General features: G+C 34.3%; 3 protein-coding genes across 37 annotated transcripts; all 3 read left to right on the top strand.

Annotated features, from left to right (window-relative positions):
* Positions 1-169: 169 nt before the first annotated feature.
* XCT (XAP5 family protein) lies at positions 170-4,551 on the top strand. Of its 2 annotated transcripts, XM_085706617.1 has the most exons (12): positions 170-330; positions 847-863; positions 1,143-1,327; positions 1,427-1,492; positions 1,598-1,866; positions 1,976-2,052; positions 2,235-2,296; positions 2,395-2,526; positions 2,654-2,707; positions 3,774-3,839; positions 3,998-4,072; positions 4,269-4,551. In XM_085706617.1, exons 3-12 carry the CDS (start codon positions 1,157-1,159, stop codon positions 4,317-4,319), a joined length of 1,023 nt encoding a protein of 340 aa, XP_085562743.1. In that variant the 5' UTR covers positions 170-330; positions 847-863; positions 1,143-1,156; the 3' UTR covers positions 4,320-4,551. The 2 variants fall into 2 exon arrangements, with proteins under 2 accessions (XP_085562743.1, XP_085562742.1); XM_085706616.1 differs by lacking the exon at positions 847-863 and having other exon boundaries at positions 1,108-1,327.
* A 1,329-nt stretch (positions 4,552-5,880) lies between these two features.
* On the top strand, positions 5,881-7,862 carry LOC146934659 (small ribosomal subunit protein uS19x-like). The gene is made up of 3 exons (XM_085706615.1): positions 5,881-5,928; positions 6,030-6,242; positions 7,432-7,862. Exons 1-3 carry the CDS (start codon positions 5,926-5,928, stop codon positions 7,678-7,680), a joined length of 465 nt encoding a protein of 154 aa, XP_085562741.1. The 5' UTR covers positions 5,881-5,925; the 3' UTR covers positions 7,681-7,862.
* Positions 7,863-11,366: 3,504 nt separating this feature from the next.
* On the top strand, positions 11,367-19,512 carry LOC146934658 (uncharacterized). Of its 34 annotated transcripts, none has more exons than XM_085706612.1 (10): positions 11,367-13,435; positions 13,528-13,690; positions 14,111-14,150; positions 14,535-14,701; positions 14,984-15,050; positions 15,137-15,279; positions 15,590-15,929; positions 16,281-16,355; positions 17,028-17,075; positions 19,257-19,512. In XM_085706612.1, exons 1-2 carry the CDS (start codon positions 11,425-11,427, stop codon positions 13,560-13,562), a joined length of 2,046 nt encoding a protein of 681 aa, XP_085562738.1. In that variant the 5' UTR covers positions 11,367-11,424; the 3' UTR covers positions 13,563-13,690; positions 14,111-14,150; positions 14,535-14,701; positions 14,984-15,050; positions 15,137-15,279; positions 15,590-15,929; positions 16,281-16,355; positions 17,028-17,075; positions 19,257-19,512. The 34 variants fall into 34 exon arrangements, with proteins under 34 accessions (XP_085562738.1, XP_085562736.1, XP_085562735.1 ...); XM_085706610.1 differs by having other exon boundaries at positions 13,528-13,723; XM_085706609.1 differs by having other exon boundaries at positions 14,111-14,701; positions 19,235-19,512.
* The last annotated feature ends 394 nt before the right edge of the window (positions 19,513-19,906 follow it).

Below are 19,906 nucleotides of genomic sequence, written 5' to 3'. Positions count from 1 at the left end.
ACTCTTTATTACTTTGGTTTTTGTGCTAATACCTAATTTTCTTTGTAAAATTTTAGTTGACACAATGGTTGTCATTTAAATATATTTTTTTTTTCCCTAATTTTCTTTGTAAAATTTTAGTTGACACAATGGTTGTCATTTAAATAGATTTTTTTTTTCCGGTCAAAACAAAACAATCATCGTTTTATCATTTTTAAAGAAAAGATTTGAAAAACCCAAGGAGAAAAAAAATCAAATCTGAAAGCATCGAACCCTAACTCTCTCGCCGCGTAACCCTCCGACGCCGCTCCCGCCCTCGGCTGACGTCGTTCTCGGTTCACACATTCGCAGGTAACAATTGTTCTGTTTCTTCTACTCACCCCAATCTTTTTCCAACGATTTATTTACAATTCAATATAGTGTTTGTTTGTTACTGAAGATAAACAACTTGTTGCTATCAGAGGATCCTTTTTGTTTTCTACCTTTGGTTATGGGAATTAGAAGTAACGGTTCTGTAGTTTTTGCATGTTAAATTGTGTTCAATTTCTTTGTTTGTTATAAATTTCTTTCGAGATATTAATCATGTTTTCATTTGACGGGGATAGCAAGTGTATGGAGCATCAAGCTTCAAATCACAAATATAATAATCAGCTATTAGTTGAAATTTGTTTATTGGGTGAGAGTGAGAGAATAAGTGAAGAACATCTTGATAGGAATTAGAGGATCTTATAATTGAACCACAGTAACACAGCAAAAGAATGAAGATGAAACAGAATTATGTACTAATTATTAAATCAGAAACCGTAAGCAACATATTGAATTTTTTTATTCCCACTCCTATCTCTTAAATTTATCAAACCCAAACAGTTTTGTGAAGGAGAAAAGCCGAAAACTCCAAAATTAAATTAAATCCCCTTATATGCTAAACACACACGCAAAAACCTTAACTCAGTTGAAGTAAAGAATTTTAGATATCTACATCTACTTGCCGTGTCTGGTCTGGAATTTGAACACATGCTTGTCTTTTTGGGCTTTTTGGCCAAGACCCATACAAGCCAAGGTTGAATTGGGTGGACAAGCCCATATCTACAGTTGAAATACTCATAATCCCCTTCTTCACAATCACAGACAGCAGGTTGCATATTTTTGATCGGAAGAGAAAAAGAGAGCAAGGGAGATGTCGGGTATGGGAGATGGATATGTGGGCACCGCCCAAGATGCAGTTCGGATCCGACGGCTAGAGAAACAGAGAGAAGCTGAACGTCGGAAAATCCAAGAGCTGAAAAGCAAGTCTGCCACCTCCAATGGCCAACCCGGTCTCCTCCAGTTCGGCTCCAGCACTTCCGAGGTTGGATACCACTTTCTTTTTCTTATTTTTTTTTTCTTTCAATTTTCTTTATTACAATCGCTAACTAACTAATCTCCTTGTTCAATTTCATCGTTTCAGATTCTTGAAACTGCTTTTAAGAAAGAAACTGTTGGACTTGTCACCCGTGAAGAGTATGTTGAGAAGGTATCTATATATTATTATTATTGTTATTATTATTATCATTATCCCTAACCTATTCAACTCATTCACATGTCCATACTAATAGGAATTATGAATTTGAATATGCAGAGGGTTAATATTCAGAGTAAAATAGAGGAGGAAGAGAAGGAGAAGCTTCAGAAGCAACTACAAGAGGAGGAAGAGCTTCAATTACAAAAACGTAAAAAGAGGAAGATTAAGGGAAATTCGAGACTATCATTTTCTGAGGATATAGACAATGACGCTCAGGAAGAGGAGGAGCCACATCAAAGTAATAATAATATAGAAACAAATGGAGGAGTACGGTGTGGCAAGCTTGGTAAAGACCCCACTGTTGAAACTAGTTTTCTACCCGACAGGTGCGTCACCCTTTCTTCTATCTTCAACACATTGCCCTTTTTACCTTTATTTTCTGTTTTGTCCGTGTGTCTAACGTTTGGGCATAGGAGTGCTGAGGATTTTGTTCAGTGAGCGAGAGGCTGAGGAGCAAGCTGAACGTGAAAGGCTGCGCAAACAGTGGCTCCGTGAGCAGGACCAAATTCGAAGTAAGTCTGCCTACTGTATAATGGTAGTTTATAATTTCTTTTGAAAAAGGATAAAAGGTTGAAAAGCACAGCTTGTGGAGTATGTTTTCTTAGGGAAGGAATTAGGTGTAATTGCTTCTTCTACACGCTTAATTGCCTCTTAACTCTTGTTTATTCATCAATATATCGTTCCTGGCCTTCAGATGAGCCTCTTCAAATCACATACAGCTATTGGGATGGAACCGGCCATAGGCGTGTCATCCAGGTAAGTGAAGGCCATGTGCTTCAACTTACATTTGATTCCTAAGTTTGCGTTTGCTATAGAATATTACATCCTCGTGTCTTAATCATTTTATAATTCAGGTACGCAAGGGTGACACCATCGGAGAGTTTCTTCGAGCAATCCAACAGCAACTTGCTCCTGAGTTCCGAGAGATTCGAACAACCTCGGTCGAAAATTTGCTTTATGTGAAAGAAGACCTTATCATTCCTCATGTACGAAGACCAGATTTGTTTTTAGTTTCAGCAAATCTATGTACATCTTTGTGTTTGTGTGGGCGTGTGCCCATTTCATTTTTTGATTCATTCATCTGTTATTTACCTGTTTCCGTGTATATTACAGCAACACAGCTTCTATGATCTAATTGTGAATAAAGCAAGGGGCAAAAGTGGACCGGTATGTTTCTTTTACCTTGAATTTGTTGTGTTTATTTTATTTCTGAAGTTGTGAATCCTAAAATTTTCCGAAAACAATACATTCACATGTATTATATTCCTTTTGAATGAGAACATATATAACTCCCTCACAACCTAATTAACATTCTTTGCTTTTTTGGCTATGCCACAAAAAAAAATCCCTAGTTCTTTCCTTGTAAGTGGTTCTTAAATTGAGAAAAGAGAATAGTAGAACTATATTTTTATGAGATATAGTATTTGAATAAGCATTTTTTGGGCAACTTATAAGACAACCAATGATATACAAAGAAATGTACGTATCGGCATGAAAACCAACGCTATAGAGACAGAGAGAGTAAGAGCACAATGAGAGAGTGTACAAATATCATTTATCTTTTATTTTCTGCTTTTAGGGTTAATTTCTTTGTACATTACGCACAATTCAAAACTGCAAACAGCCAAACACATGAAAAAGAGGTTATCAACTACAGAAATGAGTGAACGAATAAGAGAGCTGTGACAAATCATAGATAAATTTTTCTTAAAAAAAAATCATACATAAATTAGTGGAAGGTACGATGCAGAGCTGAGATTTGAAGTAGTGCCTATCTTAGTTAATAAACTAATTTTTCTACTTCTAAGGGTTTATGAATTCTAGGTAAGGGAGGAATAGTTGAATGATAATAATTCATTGCAGTTATGAATTAATTCTTCATGGTCTAAATGACTAAATTCAGTTCTTTTGACCAGCTGGGATTCCTTCGCTGATAAACAATGTTTTAGTGTTAAAGACACTTCTACAAGATGTACAAGTGTCTTCAACACTAATTTTTTTGGGTGATAACTCGTGATTTTACTTTTAGTATGTAATCTGTATTGTGTTGATGTAGCTCACGGTGTGTATATGGCTGCGGCTAAAACATTGCATTCCATCTCCACTGTAGTATCTTAGACATAAAATATCATTCACAGGCCATCATAACCTTTGAATTGTTTGCTGATCATCCTTTAATGATTTGCAGTGAATTAATGTTACTTACTATCTGTTCATATGTATGTATATACAGCTTTTTCATTTTGATGTGCATGAAGATGTACGTACAATTGCTGACGCCACTATAGAGAAGGACGAGGTACACTTTCTACCCAGTGATTGTGGTCACTTTTTTGAAATTCAAGTTTCTAAGATAGTGAAAACAAGACAAATTCATGTTTGTCTCTGTGTTTTAGTAAAACTTGTTTCATTTTGCTATTAACTATCTTAATATGTTATCTGTATCTCAATCAACAGTCTCATGCTGGAAAAGTTGTTGAAAGACACTGGTATGAGAAGAACAAGCATATATTTCCCGCTTCAAGATGGGAGGTATGTAGTTTTTCTCTTCCCCTCTTCTGTTTGCATAGTTCATATGCTGGCCTTCATCTTAGTCGTAATGTTGTGCATGTATTTGTACAGCTTTTTTATCCATAATTATTATGACAATATTCTCAGATTAGATGTAGCAGTAGCTACATACTCAGCTTTTGATTCTGACTACCATTGTTTTCATTGTCTATCACAGATTTATGATCCAACAAAGAAATGGGAACGTTATACAATCCATGGGGATTAAACTTTTGCCGCCAAGTCATACAACTTGGATTTGCTGCTTCTGAGTTTCCAGTGTTGTTTTAATAGTCATTCCAGTGTTTGGAATGAGTGGGTCTGTATTGCTACAATTCATTGTAGAAACTTGTACAATTAGTCAGATTTATTTTTACATCAGTGGAAATCTGACAGACCGAGAGCATCTAAAATTCAGACTTTTTGATTTCCTCTAAATTATAGAATTTGTTCCATCTTTAGTGTGTGCTTTGATGGTTCATCCTATTTCCACCCACTTCTAGAAACAAGCAATTTTTTTCTTTTTTTTGAAGAAAAGAAACAAGCAAGATAGAGCTATTGTTTGGTTTGTGTTTCAATACTAGCTGTTTTTTTTTTTTTTTTTTTCTTTTCCATCTTCGATGCTAGTTGAGTTGGGATTCAGGATTTTGTTTGAAGAGGGATAAACACAAAATTAGAGTGTGTGTATGTTCCACCATCATTATGTTTTTAATAAATAGCCAGTTCTCTTTGTTTTTATCTCACTTCAATCAAATTGACTCATTGATTTCTGTAAGAAATAGAGCAATGAATATTTCAAGGATAAATTTAAGCACATTTAAGAAAGAGGGCAAAAATTAACTGTGACTAAGGTGGTTATTTTTCATACTTGGAAAAATTATTTTTAGGATATGTAGATGTTACAAATATAGATTTCTACGTTTATTATAAAGTAGGAATAACACATTCACATTAATGACAAAGAAAAACATCATGAGTAATAAAATAACTTTCATTTACACATGATTTTATCCTCAAAGAAGCGGGTGGAAATATAAGGTCCATGTAGATGATACTTATAAGATTGAACAAACAAACTACTCAATATACCCAACCTTACAAATAATTCTCCGGATTGTGAAAATTATTAACCGAACACAATTTTTTAAATTGTGAAAATTATTAACCGAACACAATTTTTTAAAAATACCAAAGAATAGATGCCAATTATTTTTCTCAAAAAAGTTTCAATCGTGAAACAAAGACCTCTAATTTTATTGAAGGGGTAAATTATTTTGTGGCTAAACTCATACCCTTAAGTGTGGAAAATCAAAAACTCAAGTTGAAGCTTCTAGAGAACTCAAAAGAAGTATCCTAATCCTGAAGGATGAGAGGACCACTAAAAAAGGATTCTATATTTGTAAAGTCAACACATTTATTAACCTCGCGAAGGACATGAGACAGAGAATAAAAAACCTTACTTTATATTTATTGATTTTATGAGAGGTACTTTATATAAATTGATGATGATATTGATTGATTGATTTTATTTTTTATTTTTTATTTTGTTATGGTAACTGTCCGGTTCTTAGAGAGAAGTTTTACAATTCGAAATTTGGTCGGAAGGTAAGTTAAGGGCGGTAAAAAATTATTGATTGATTGATCAATTATTATCTGTTGTAAAATGATAGTTGGGCTTATACGAAAAGCCCAATGGACTTAGAAATGGAAACCCGAAAGGCCCAGGGTTACATGATCAGCTTTCTTAAACCCTACATATAAAAACGAAAGAAACATCAGTGACAAATTTTGTTCTCCTTAATCGTAAACCCTAGCGAGCACCGGCGAATTCAGCAATGGTGAGTTAACAATCCTTCTGAAACTCGATTTCCGATAGAATCTAACATCGATTTCCGATTGAATTTGATTTTGATTTTGAATTTGGAATTGAATTTTGCAGGCAGACGTTGAGGTAGATGCAGCAGCCGCCGCCGCGGGAGTACCGAAGAAGAGAACATTCAAGAAGTTCAGTTTCAGAGGAGTTGATTTGGATGCACTTCTTGACATGTCCACTGATGAGCTTGTTAAGCTCTTCAGTGCTCGTGCTCGTAGAAGGTTCCAGAGAGGTCTCACTCGTAAGCCCATGGCTCTCATCAAAAAGCTTCGCAAAGCGGTACAATTTTATTTTCCCATTTTTATTTCTTTTATTTATCTGAAAATTAAATAGTAAAATTAAAACAACAATCTTAGCATTTTGGGCGTGCTCAATTTAGTTCCTTTAATATGCAAAATACTAACAATTGGGTTCCTTAAATTTGTAAAATAGTAATTGGATACCAAAAATTGGACAATGTCATATCAGTCATTAGTATTTTTGTGTTTTTGTCCGACTTTAGTACCCCATTTTAATGGTTTCATGTTCATTTTGATGCAATAATTGCTTCTAGAACATATTCAAGTTACTATTCAAGTCTCTTGTTGATTATTGATTTTGGTGGGTTTGTTCTGAAGATATATTTTGATTGAGGTGCGAAATTGATTGCTGTTTTTAGGGATTAATTTGTTATTTTTTTAATTTGAGGCATTAAATTGCTCAAACTTTACCAAGATATCAATTTAGTTCCTTAAATTTGCATAATAGTAATTTAGTCCCTTAAATTGAACACTTTTTTTTTTTTTTTTTGGTGCAAAGTTACCACCATTTTGAAGGTTATATGCCTTTTCAAGTTTATATGGAAGTTTTTATTGATTTTGTTGGATCTTTACTAAAGTTATATTTTGCTTGAAGAACTTAGTTATTTTGTTTTTCTTTTATTTAGTGGTTAATTGAATTTCCAAAAATTTTAATGTTAGTCCTTTATATTTGCAAATTAGCACTTTAGTACCTTAATTTGAACACTGAGTCACTTTTTTTTTTTTTGCTTTAAATTTAACACTACCATTTTAAAGGTTTACATGCGTCAAATGCATCAAGAGACTAGTTAAGTTGGGAAATACTTGTGTGACATTAATGTCACGGTGACATTAAATCTGGGTCACACATTGTGTGACATTAGATGTGTTGTGTGGCCCAGATGCAATGGCAATGACAATGTGTGGCCCAGATGCAATGGCACGGTGACATTAATGTCACCAAAGTGCCACCCAGTTAAGTTAATATTTAAACAATTTTATTGCTTTTTTGATGAATGCTTACTGAATAGCGATATTTAGGTATAGGGACTAAATTGATTGGTGGTTTTTTAAATTTAAAGGACTACTTTGTTAATTTGTGAATTTGAGGGACTAAATTACTTGACCCTTACTATCTTAAGTACTAAAATGCTGATTCATATTGTTATAATTTTGTGAATTGGTTGTAGAAAAGGGAGGCACCACCTGGTGAGAAGCCCGAACCTGTTAGGACCCATCTTCGTAACATGATCATTGTACCTGAGATGATTGGGAGCATTATTGGAGTGTACAATGGGAAGACCTTTAACCAAGTTGAAATCAAACCTGAGATGATCGGTCATTACCTAGCTGAATTCTCGATCTCATACAAGCCTGTTAAGCATGGTAGACCTGGTATTGGTGCTACTCACTCCTCCAGGTTCATTCCTCTCAAGTGAATCACCTTGTTTGGGAGATCAGACATGTACTTTGCAGTTTATTTTGAAGGAAAAACCCAAGATGATTTTGTTTCTTATGTTATGTTTAGTGCAATTTTATTTTGATATCATGGTAGTAGTATAACAATGTTTTGCCATTGACTTAATTACATAATGTCAGAAGTATGCTTTGGTTTGTTTGAGTTTATTATGTTTTGTTATGTTTCTCTTAACGTCTTAACGCAAGACGTTTTTATGCACGGATGTCTAAGTAGTTATTTAACAAATTTTAAGTATTGTGAGAAAAACACATTTGTTGGGTTTGGGAAGCTGTCTGTGGTTGGATTGCTATTATTACCTTGGCTCATGTCCATACCCTGTCTAATGTTGGCCATGTTTGGATCAATTCTGTGTGAGGCATCTATTGAACTTCTATTTGGAATCATAACATGATCATAACTTAAACACTTAAAATGATTTTATTAGCTTCATGTAGTGCTTTTACAAATGCTCGGAGTATTGTTTCAAAGCTGTTGAACCAGTTTTGTTTCATGGGACACTCTTGGGAAGGTTGTCCATTTTGCTGTGTTCTTAAAGATTTAGACACAACATCTAGTTAGTAATCTCTTGCGTTTCATGGGACATTCTTGGGAAGGTTGTCCATTTTGCTGTGTTCGTAAAGATTTAGACACAACAAATAGTAATTTGTTACATTCGATAAAAAGTAAACATTATTCTGGACAAGATTCGTTTCATTTGACTAAATATTTTTGCTTTGTCAAAAGGACAAAATATGCATTTAAGGATGTTTAAAAAGAAACCATGTTCTTTGTCATACCCTATTTGAATTGGTGGCATTTAGCACTTGTAAGTAATAAACTAACTACCACAAACAATTTTCCGACCATTAGATCGACACAGTTCTATCATCGACCCTTAGCACTCGATTTTTCCACACTAACTTTTATCACCATTCTCCTCTACTTCTGCGTCTATCTTCAACCAAATAATTGACATTAAAACACTCAGAATTTGCCTCAAACGAGTTGTGCATAACATCCTTTGCTGTTCACACATGGCACATTCAAGACTAACACAATGACAATTGATGTCAAATGAGAAATAAATATTTGTGTAATAGTTTTTTGACAACTTTTTTAAAACTATCTTTTTCATACATCCATTATGTTTTTTATTCTCTCTTTTCCTTTTTTTCTCTATTATTTGACCAATAAAAAGAGAAAAAAAATTGTTATAAAGGTTGTCTCGAATGATTGTTCAAATATCATTATTTTTTTCAAATTGGCTATGTTTATGTACTGATTCATTGCTTTGGATCTGGTAATTTCATTTAGAATCACTCAAGTTGTATCGAGAATGAAGAGTTAGTGAGCACAAGTACCTTGCTTGCTTTTTAATTTTAGAAAAAACATATTTTTAGAACTGGTGCCATTTATACCGAGAATTTTAGAACTGGTGCCATTTATACCGAGAATGAAGAGTTTTTTTTTTTTTTTTTGTGGTGGCCGGGGTTCGAACCCCGGACTTGCATATTTTATGCATAGTTCCTACCAACTGAGTTAAGTTCACGAGGACCCGAGAATGAAGAGTTAGTGCATAGTATGTCATGATTTGTAAATTTTTGGAAACATAAATCTTCTTTAAATTAAAACCATTGTACTTGTAACCGTAAGATCCCGTATCTGAAAACTCCATGGTTGTAGAAGCTTTTTGCTAGCAAAAGAAATCTATAAAATTTTAGATATTAAAAAAAACACTCCTCAAATACCCTTTCTCAATATATAATCAACATTTTCGGGCTTCCAAGTTACTATGACGGTTTCATCCGATTTTTTTTTCAAAGATATGAATAAAATTTGAGACAATTTTTTGATGAAGAAAAAGTGTTTCCACTTCAAACCAACTGGGTAAATACCAACCAGCAACTCTACTCTTCTAATTTATTCATTTTTCAGCTTCAATCTCGTGAATAAGTTATTATTTTCCATTTCCCTTATCATTTTAATTTTAACTTGTTTTGGCTGATAAAAGAACCAAATGGAGGAAATTATATGTATTTGATCTCCCCTTGAGATTAGACTTTCCCATGTTAAACTCCACCATGTAACTTTAGTCTGCTTAATGTTGGTGTGTAGTGCCGTTGTCTCTTGTCTTGCTGTTGCAGTTTGAGGATATTAGCAATGCAAATATTCAATGATTTGGAGAATATTCCAACATCTCCCATTAAGGAATGGAAAGGACCAATTCTAGAAGGTAGGTTTGTGTTACTTCTTTGTCTTGCTTTATTTTTCTCAGCATCAATTATTCTAATTATTCACTTCATCACTTGTTGCAGTTGAAACTTTTCTACAAAAATTGTCCATAATATTAAAGGGGATTTCCCGTCTTTTCTCCAAAGATATTCCCACTTTTAAATCTCCTATTGAATGATTTATTTTGGCTTATTCTTAGGCATGTTGCTTCACACGCAATGTACTATTTTACTAGTACTATGGACAAAATAAACGATACATTATCTTGACAGTACCTTTGCCATGAACTTCATATTTGATAGTTCTGTAGTTGAATAGAAAATAAGAATTAAAGAGCACGTTTTATATTGGCATCAATTTTCATCAGCCTGTCAAGCAAACTAACCATATACCAAAGAATTCTAAAAGCATAAGCTTATGCAATTCACAATTTTTAAATGAGAAATCAAAACTTTCGCATAATTAATCTCAATCGCTAAATATTAAGAATTTCAGTAACAAGGATTTCAAACTGCAACAGCAAGACAAGAGATAACGACACTACACAACAACATTAAGCAGACTAAAGTTACATATAATTATCTCAAGGGCAGACCAAATACATGAACAATTATCGGCAGTAAGCCAATAATTTATTAAAATATAATCTCAATTAAATTCATATATCACATTTATCATTTTAAAGACAAAAAATACTTTTAAATAAATTAAAATTGTTATAATAAATATATTAGATAAAAATGTTTATAAATATAATTCATAACTTATTAAATATATGTCTTTAAAAAAACATATTAAACATATGTGTACTTTTATGTCATTTTATATTTATCAGTCACTTCAAACGCTAATTTTACCAAACACTTTAATTTCAAACAACTAACTTTTCAGCCATAAGCTTTCAGCTATCAGCTATAAGTTAGCTTTTAGCTATGAGCTAGCTTATAGTTTACTTTTACCAAACACACCTACTAGATTGTTTTGATTATTGATTGAAAAACAAATTGATTATCGTGTAAGTTTAACTCAATTATTAAGAACATTACACTGTATAGATATCACAAACATATGAAGGAGTGTCACAAAGGAGTGTGGGTTTGAAGGAGAGAGAAAGAAAGTGTTTTTTGAAGTGAGAAGCAATTTGATATGGATCCGTTATAAAGCCATCCTCAACTTTGATCCGTTATAAAGTGAGAAAAAAAAATAGATATTTTAGAAACTACTTGGAATAGAGACTAAAAATGATTTTTTTTAAAATCTGAAACAAATACTATAAAAATAAAAACAAAATGATTTTTTAATTAAAAAATATAATAGATTTTTTATCTAAAAAAAAACCAAACAAAAATCCACCTACTAGATAGTTGGATTTTACACGTGACTCAAACATCCGTAGCGAACTGATTAAAGTACTAACTGTGAAAGCCAAACATCAAACAAAAACAAAACCTAGCCGCTTGTCCCTATTCGATTCTCTCTCACTAACCACTTTATGATGGCGTTTGCAAGACATGGCAGGAATTGCATCATTAGATCTTCTTCTTCTTCTTCATCCTCAGGAATAAAGGTTTTTTTCTCTAACTTGCGAATAGGTCGATTATCTTCATCCACTTATTGCAATTCAAATTCCGAAGATGATTTCCAGAAAGTGATGAGTCTTCTTAGTAACGCTGCTCCTAATGAGCGCGGCCACCAAATTTATTCAGATCTTAATTCCATTCAATTCACTACTCTACAACATCAACAACAACAACACTTTGCACTTAAAGTTATTGAAACCTCTTGTCAAACTAAATTTGTTGAAGCCCCAAAGGTTCAACCTCATAATCTTATCAACTTTATAAAGTTGGTTTGGAAGAATAACAAGGACCTCATCACTACCCCTGTTCTGGAATCCCTTGTTTCATCAATATGCTCTACTGTTCCTACACCACCTAGAAAGAACGACATACTTTTTCTGTGGGACTTGCTTAAGCGTATTGGCCGCCATCATCACCATACCGGCGGCGGCGTTCTTAATGCCCGTATTCTCAATACACTCATACAATCCTTCTCAATTATGGGGCGACAAGGTAAAGCTGCACTTGAAGTTTTTCATATGTTTGAGGCCTTTCAGTGTGTGCCAAATCACGATACATATTACTTTACTCTGCAAGCTCTTTTGACCACGACCTGTAGTACTCATACGATCCATCAAGCAGCTTCTATCTGTCAGAAGATGCTGCTGTTCCTCCCTCTTCATCACGATGAAGCAGCTTCTATCTGTCAGAACAACTACACCCACCTTCTTCTTACTCCTAGTCCTCCTGATGAAGACATAGACGACGATTTCACCGCACCCAAAGATTTCCAGACTGAGCTTACATTTCTTGGTGGCATTCCTCGTCCCCATTACTATGGTTGCGTGTGCGCAAATGTTAATTTGACGGACTTTAACACTATGCGTCAGCAACTGCACCATTTTGTACTCAAAGTTATTGAAACCTCCTCACAAACTAAATTAATTGAAACCCCAAAGGTTTCGCCTCATAATCTTATCCACTTTATAAAGTGGGCTTGGATGAGGAGGAACACTTATCAAGATCTCATCACTACCCCTGTTCTGGAATCCCTTGTTTCAGAAATATGCCGTGGTTCCACTGATGATAATATTCATCTAAGGAAGAACGACATATTTTTTCTGTGGGAATTGCTTAAACATATTGGCCACTATCAGACTGACCTTCTTAGCACCAGGATTCTCAATCAACTCCTACACTCCTTTGGATTGATGTTGTGCCAAGGAAAGACCGGACTCGAAGTTTTTCATAAATTTGAGGCATTTCAATGCGTGCCGAATCAAGATACATATATCCATACGCTGCAAGCTTTTTTGACCACAAAGTGTACCACTGATATGATCCACCAAGCCGCTTCTATGTGTCAAAAGATGCTGCTTCATCCAGAAACCATCCTTCCTGATGACGGCGAGATACTTGGTGACGTGTTATATTGCTTTTTTAAAAGAAATATGATTAAAGAAGCCTATGCTCTCTTTCTGGCTGCAATTGAGAGACGCAAAACAAACCCAAACTGGCCGCTGAAGTTAAGAATGTTGCTACCACTTAATATGATCAAAATGCTATGTTTAAAAAAAGAAACTGTACATTTGGCTTTCAAGATGTTGAATGATATCCCTGAGGAAGTGGACGACCGGGAAAAATTGTTTAAACTCATGCTCTTTACACATGTTTTCGGTGCCTTGTGTGGGTTTCAAGATTTCGAAACAGCCAAGCAGTTGATCCTTAAAATGATTGCAGACAGTATACATCCTTCAATATACGATATCAGTATAATTATTACTGCCTATGTTAAAGCTGGGGAAGTCGGACAGGTTTTGGAGATGGTGATGCTATTGGAAAGTATGGGTTTTTACATTTGTAATCCTCTTATGTTTGGTTTGACACATTCAAAAGGCATGCTACATATCAGGAAGATCTTGGAAGAAGCCAAAAAGCAGGATTGTAAGTTAATCATTACTTTGCTGTACCATACACTCATTGTTGGATATTGCGAGCTAGAGAAATTTGATGGTGCTCTCGAGTTATTGACTCAGATGAAGGATTTTGGTGTCTCCCACACCAATCTTGATGAATATCACAAGTTGATCCACCATCTTCGCTTGATGGATATGGATTGCAAAATGGCAAGAGAGCAGCTAGAGGAAATGGAGCCCATGGATAGGGAAGTGGCAATAACGCAGATAAATGAAATGGACGGTATAGCTTTTGATGTGGCATACCAGCAGCTAGGTGAAATGTATCTTAATATTAGGGCATTATTTTGATAGGAAGTTAGAATCTTGATGCAAAATTAATTGAGTTGAGTAGATATTAAGAAAAAATGATTGATGTAGTGTTTTTACACATGCTTGGGGTATTGTTTGAAAGCTGTTGCACCAGTTTTGTTTCACGGGGCACTCTTGGGAAGGTTGTCTATTTTGCTGTGTTCTTAAAGATTTAGACACAACAAATAGTTAGTAAACTGTTACATTCGATAAAAAGTAAACATAATTCTGGACAAGATTCGTTTTATTTTACTATATATTTTTGTTTTGTCAAATGCACAAAATATTCTGTAATATTAATGTTTGTTTTAAGTTTAACCGAGTGCACCTCTCAATTTTTTTTTTTTAACAGAGTGCAATGCATTTAAGGATGTTTGAGGAAAATCATTGTGGTAAGATTACTAAATGTGGTAGATTTGAAGTGATTTCAAATGTGACAAGTGACAACATTATGTGTCCAGGCTGTCAGACCACAGTTATAGTTTTTATGATTAATTAGTTATTAGTTTGAATAACGTTGTTTTATAAACCTCTAGCAGCAACCTGGATTAGCTTTGGTTTGGTTTAGTCCACCTATACTCTGGTTTCAAATGGAGTGTATTCAATATTCTGAAACAAACTTTCTCCTTGTTTTCCTCTAGAAACTTGTGCGATGTGTTTATTTTATTAATAACAGGGGCAGAGGACCTCCAAATTGACTCGTGGTTTTAATTTATTTATTTTTGCATATTTCATTTAAGATTTAACTGCTTACGATACAATTTGAAACTATACAGGTGTTAGCATTGATACTGGTATCTATTGGCGTTGTTGTGTCTACCGTGACTGATCTGCAGTTCCATTTATTTGGTGCTTGTGTAGCATTGGCATGGATCATACCGAGTGCTGTAAATAAGATCCTCTGGTCTAGACTGCAGCAGCAAGAGAACTGGACAGCTTTGTCGTGAGTATTTATTAAAGTATAATTGTAATTTTCTTATTCTTGTTGGCGTAAAGTATAACTGTAATTTTCTTATTCTGGTTGGCATATGGTTTTCATTCGAGGAGTTTTATTTTATACGCTTTCATTTGTGACTATTCTACAATTTTAGTATTGACAGCTTCTTGTTGTCTCTGATAGGCCAATTTCCTTCACAAATGTTCCTAGTTTTACTAGAAATAGAATTGAAAATAGTTTTTACCTGTGTTTGTTTAACTAGTGACATTATTTTCACTTCTACTTTAGTAAAGGTTGAATCTCTTTCCAACGTGAGGTTGCCAAAAAGTTATTGAAAGACGATGCAGAAATGGAGGTACCCCCTTGTTTGATGATTACCTATAGGAGAATGAAAAAAAAATGCAAGAACTCGGCAAAAACTAACAGTCCATCATACACTAGGAACTAAGTCGATTGCAAGGACAAAGGATGAGTTGGTGTGGTTCACTCAATTCTTGCTTGTAGAAAATGAGGGTGATATGTATGCAGTTTCTCATAAAAGCTCCAACAGGTCATTTGTCAATGAAACGGCAAAGGAAAAAGTTGTAAGTTCCCTTATTTAGCTTACTTCTTTCTTGTTCCTTCTTTCCTATGCAGCTCATCAAGGTTTAAACTTAGGAAAAAAATAAAAAGAGCAGAGTAATGAATGCATTGAAAACAATGCTACAAGATAAGTTGTTAAAGTAGTCTACGTATATATATATATATATATATATATATATATATATATATATATATATATATATATATATCATGTACCAGCCAAGGGATGTACCAGTGTATGTTAACGCTTGAAACTGAGTGTTATGTTGTGTAAAATCTAACTTGTACAGGTTTATTTTGTGATAATTGCAGGCTTTTTTTGGCGTATTTGATGGCCATGGAGGTGCAAAAGCCGCTGAATTTGCGGCAAATAACCTAGAAAAGAACATCTTGGACGAGGTGATCATGAGTGATGAAGATGATGTTGAGGAGGCAGTGAAGCGCGGTTACCTCAATACTGATTCTGAGTTCATGAAAAAAGATCTGCATGGTGGTTCTTGCTGTGTAACAACATTCATTAGGAATGGTAACTTAGTTGTGTCTTAACGCTGGTGATTGCCGTGCTGTTATTAGTAGAGGAGGTGTTGCTGAGGCACTAACATCTGATCACCGACCTTCAAGGGAAGACGAAAAGGACAGAATTGAGACCCTGGTAAATTTTCTTACCATTTGTGTATTTGGTTCTCTTTAATTTATGTTTTTTTGAAACCTTGTGTTTTGAGTTTGGTTCTTAATCTTATGCTTGAAACAAGCATTGAAGCATTGCAACATACATATACAAAAAGGTAAAAGGTTTGGGTTTGAAGTTTGAACCCATTGTTGCTAAAAGTATTTAGATGATGAGTAATGGTAAAAAAAAGAAGAAGTTAATGTGTTTGGGTTTGTTCAAGTATGGTTGTGTGATGTTGGTGTTTTTTGTAGGAAGACAATAGAAATGGAAATTATGTGGATAATTGTTTTGTTTTGAATGTTTGTTCTTCAATTGTGTATGGTGAAACAACAGAACTGGAAGGAGATGCTAATGATGAGCAGATAAAGATTGCTTATAGACGTTTGGTGAAATTTTATCATCCAGATGGTATGTGTCTTAATCTTAGATACTTGCTTTTATTTTTAGTGTGTCATTAAGTTATGAACCGTTGTGATGACCTCATTCTATATGTGAATTTGATCATATATTGATCATATCTAGGAGAAATATATTATTTTTTTCGTGCGATTGGTCATTAAGTTAGGAACAATTGGCCAAACTCTATGATCAACTGTTGTGTTTTTGTGCGTTTATTTATATGTTTACTTTAGAACCAGGTTTGCTGGTCTAACATATTCTAGGGCTGTTATGACTTAGGATTGGCAGTCTCGCATTCTGTATGAAAGTCGGAACTTTTATGTTTCCCTTTTGTTAACATGACTCAACCCCACAAAAACCGACTTTTCAGGTGAGGAGAACTGCCCAATCCTTATAAACACAACTTAGGTCGCATATCTAGTCAATATGTAGCAACAATGTTGAAATAATGTGTATGGCCAACATGTTCAGGGCCGAACATCTGAAGCGTGAAATAATGTGTATTGAATAAGAGGATCTCAACAACGATAAAACTGTAGAATAGTTTTTTGGCCATGTATAAAGTTATCACTTATCAGCATGATAGGAATAGTAATTACATGGCTAACTCTAATATTTTCCATATCAACATGTTTGTGGAATATGTACACTGACCTACATGCTCTTCTATGGTCATCCCAGCACTGAAGAAGCTACTACTGCCCTTATATTCACACTTCAGCTTTTCAGGTATAATTTTTAGGCTTAATAGGTCATTTGGTCCCCTAATTAATTTCCAGTTTTCATTTTGGTCCCATAACTAATAAAACTCATGTTTTGGTCCCTCAAATTCATCTCCGTCGGTCAAATAAATCCACCTCTGTTAAGTTAAATTGTTTGATCTTTTTTTTAAAAGAGGACCATTGGATTCGCATGTCTATTTTATCTTACATGTACCACCAACACCTAACTTTTTTCCTTTTCTTCATCTTCATCTTCTTCATCTTCATCAATCATATTGATATCTTCATACAAATCTTGAAACTTACCCAGAAAAAAAACCCAGGAAAAATAAATTAAAACCCAAAAAATTGTTTTCTCTTTCTATTCAAAACTGTAACAATAACAACAGCATTATAAAGAGTACCTCTCTTCCTCTTCTCTCTCAAATCCCAACAACAATAACAAAAATCCATCAAAAAAGTAGTATCAAGGATGTTGATTTTGCGCATAATGCTATTGATTTCATCTACCCACTCACGAATTTGCTAATCTTCAAAGCTTTGCTATATTGATTTCACCACACATGCTTGTATGTAACAGACTCAGATGCAAAGAAGCTAGCTTAATTATTAGATCCACAAAAGATGTGGAAGCTTTTTGAATCAAGCAACAAAGAACCTCTCTCACATGTGTGTCTCTGCTATGTGCTTCAAGAGATTGAAATCATGTGTGTCTCTGCTACCATGCTTGTATGAAGATATGAATATGGAAAAAAAAACCTTTTTTGAAAGAAAAAAACCCATTTTCTGGGCGTGTGTTTGTTGTTGTTGATGGCAGCTATGAAAAGGAGAAACCCATTTTTCTGGGTGTGTGTTTCTTACCCAAAAATCTGGAACTAGCCGAACCAGATTCAATTTCAGAACCCTTCATCTTCAACTAAAACCTTTCGCACAGCCTTGTTCGACTGCAAGACCGAATCTAACGAAGGGATTGAGACCGCACAGCCTTGATAACCATGTTTCGATTCAATCCGGAACTAGCTTCCTTTGTTGTTGTTGCCCCGTGTTCCTAATTTTTTGGATTTTGGTCTTTGTTCTTGAGTTTTGTCTTGATATTGTGTCTCTTGTCTGGATTTGTTGATGTTTGCGGGAACGTTGAAATTGTTGGTGAGATTGATGAATTTCTGGGTTATTTGAAGTTAGTGAAGAAGATTATTTAAGCTCTGGCTTAGTTGAATTGCTGGATTTGTTGATGCTTCTGAGTTATGATTGAGGGAAGTGTTAGGTGCCATAGAGTGAAGTGTTAACATTGCTACATCTTGATGGGTATGATTGAATTTTTTCGGATGAAGGAGGAGAAATCTGAGGTTAAAGATGTAGATTGATAGGTTTCTGGGTTTTTTGTGATTTTAATTGATTCTGTTTTTTTCTTCTTTCTGGAAGTGATATGAAGATGGTGAAGAAGTTGGGGGAAGAAGAAGAAGAAATGAGAAAAATATTAATTGTTGTTGGTTCACCGTAAGATATAGTAGACATGCATGATTTAACGACCCTCTTTTAATAAAAAAATCAAACGGTTTAAATCAAAAAAATTAATAGGATCTATGGTGGACCACTCTTAAAGTTGGTCCACCTTACACATTTGGAGTTAAAATTAACGGTCAGGGATTTATTTGACCGACGGAGATGAATTTGAGGGACCAAAACATGAGTTTTATTAGTTATGGGACCAAAATGAAAACTGAAAATTAATTAGGGGACCAAATGACCTATTAAGCCTAATTTTTATTATTGTTAGTGTGATACGTATCACTTCTTGTTTTTTATGTGTCCTATCTTTTAGTATTAAGAACCTTGTATATGTAGATAGAATTCTTGTGATAAAAGAATGTTCAAGAATTGAACCGCTGTAGACCATATGGGGGCTGATACACTTTCTCATCCTAAGTCCTAACAATTGTCTTCTCCTTCTTTAACAAGAAAGGTCATGATTAAAATATAGTAATGTCATTGATTTTACAAGAAAGTAAATGAGGATAATGGAAAAGTTTTAAATTTGTGTTTTGTGCCTTTATATATAATGTGCTGTTAAAGTTTCATTGTGTGTTTGTTTGTTTTGTAAATTGTTCTGATTGGGTAATGAGCTGATTATAGGCCGTATTGTTTTTCAAATTATGTTCTTGACAGTTCTTGTGTACTTGGTTCATAGAAGCTTGGTTATTGGACCGATAGAAGTGCATGGATCCTGTTTGTGCAGTCAGATATATTTATTGTAATGAGGCTCTTCAACTTTTCCGGCCAACAATATTTAGGAATATTACTTAATCTAATTTTTGGGAATATTGTTTTGAATGATTACCCGCTAGTGTATTGGTTTTTCAATGTTTAAACTATGTACTTTATATATTGTTTTGATTGTTACTCTTGAAAGAATTATATGAATGAGATTTTGATATTTTTAGTTATATATTTCTGTATTTTAAGTATTTAATAATATATTTATTTAAATTGGCAACAAAAACTGCCCCATTCAATTTTATTTTATTTTAAAAAAACTTAACATTTGCGATTGTTGGTGAAGGGTCGCAAGCCCCTTTTTTTTAAAAAAAACTTAACATTTGCGACTGTTGGTGAAGGGTCGCAAGCCCTTTTTTTTAAAAAAAAAAACTTAACATTTGCGACTGTTGGTGAAGGGTCGCAAGCCCCTTCAAATCTTTTGAAAACTCTTCATTTGCGACTGTTAGCAACTGTCACAGCACCTTTTGCGACTGTTGGTGCGACTGTTCCACGAAGGGTCTCGCAAAAGACAGTTGCGACCCCAACATCTGTGACTGTTGGGGAACAGTTGCAAATGTACAT

The sequence above is a fragment of the Medicago sativa genome, chromosome 4 (genome assembly GCF_051527215.1).
Source record: "Medicago sativa cultivar Bolivia chromosome 4, Bolivia_mono, whole genome shotgun sequence".
NCBI classification, from domain to species: domain Eukaryota; kingdom Viridiplantae; phylum Streptophyta; class Magnoliopsida; order Fabales; family Fabaceae; genus Medicago; species Medicago sativa.
Note: the sequence above shows the minus strand (reverse complement) of the source record. Positions and strands in the feature narration are given on the sequence as shown.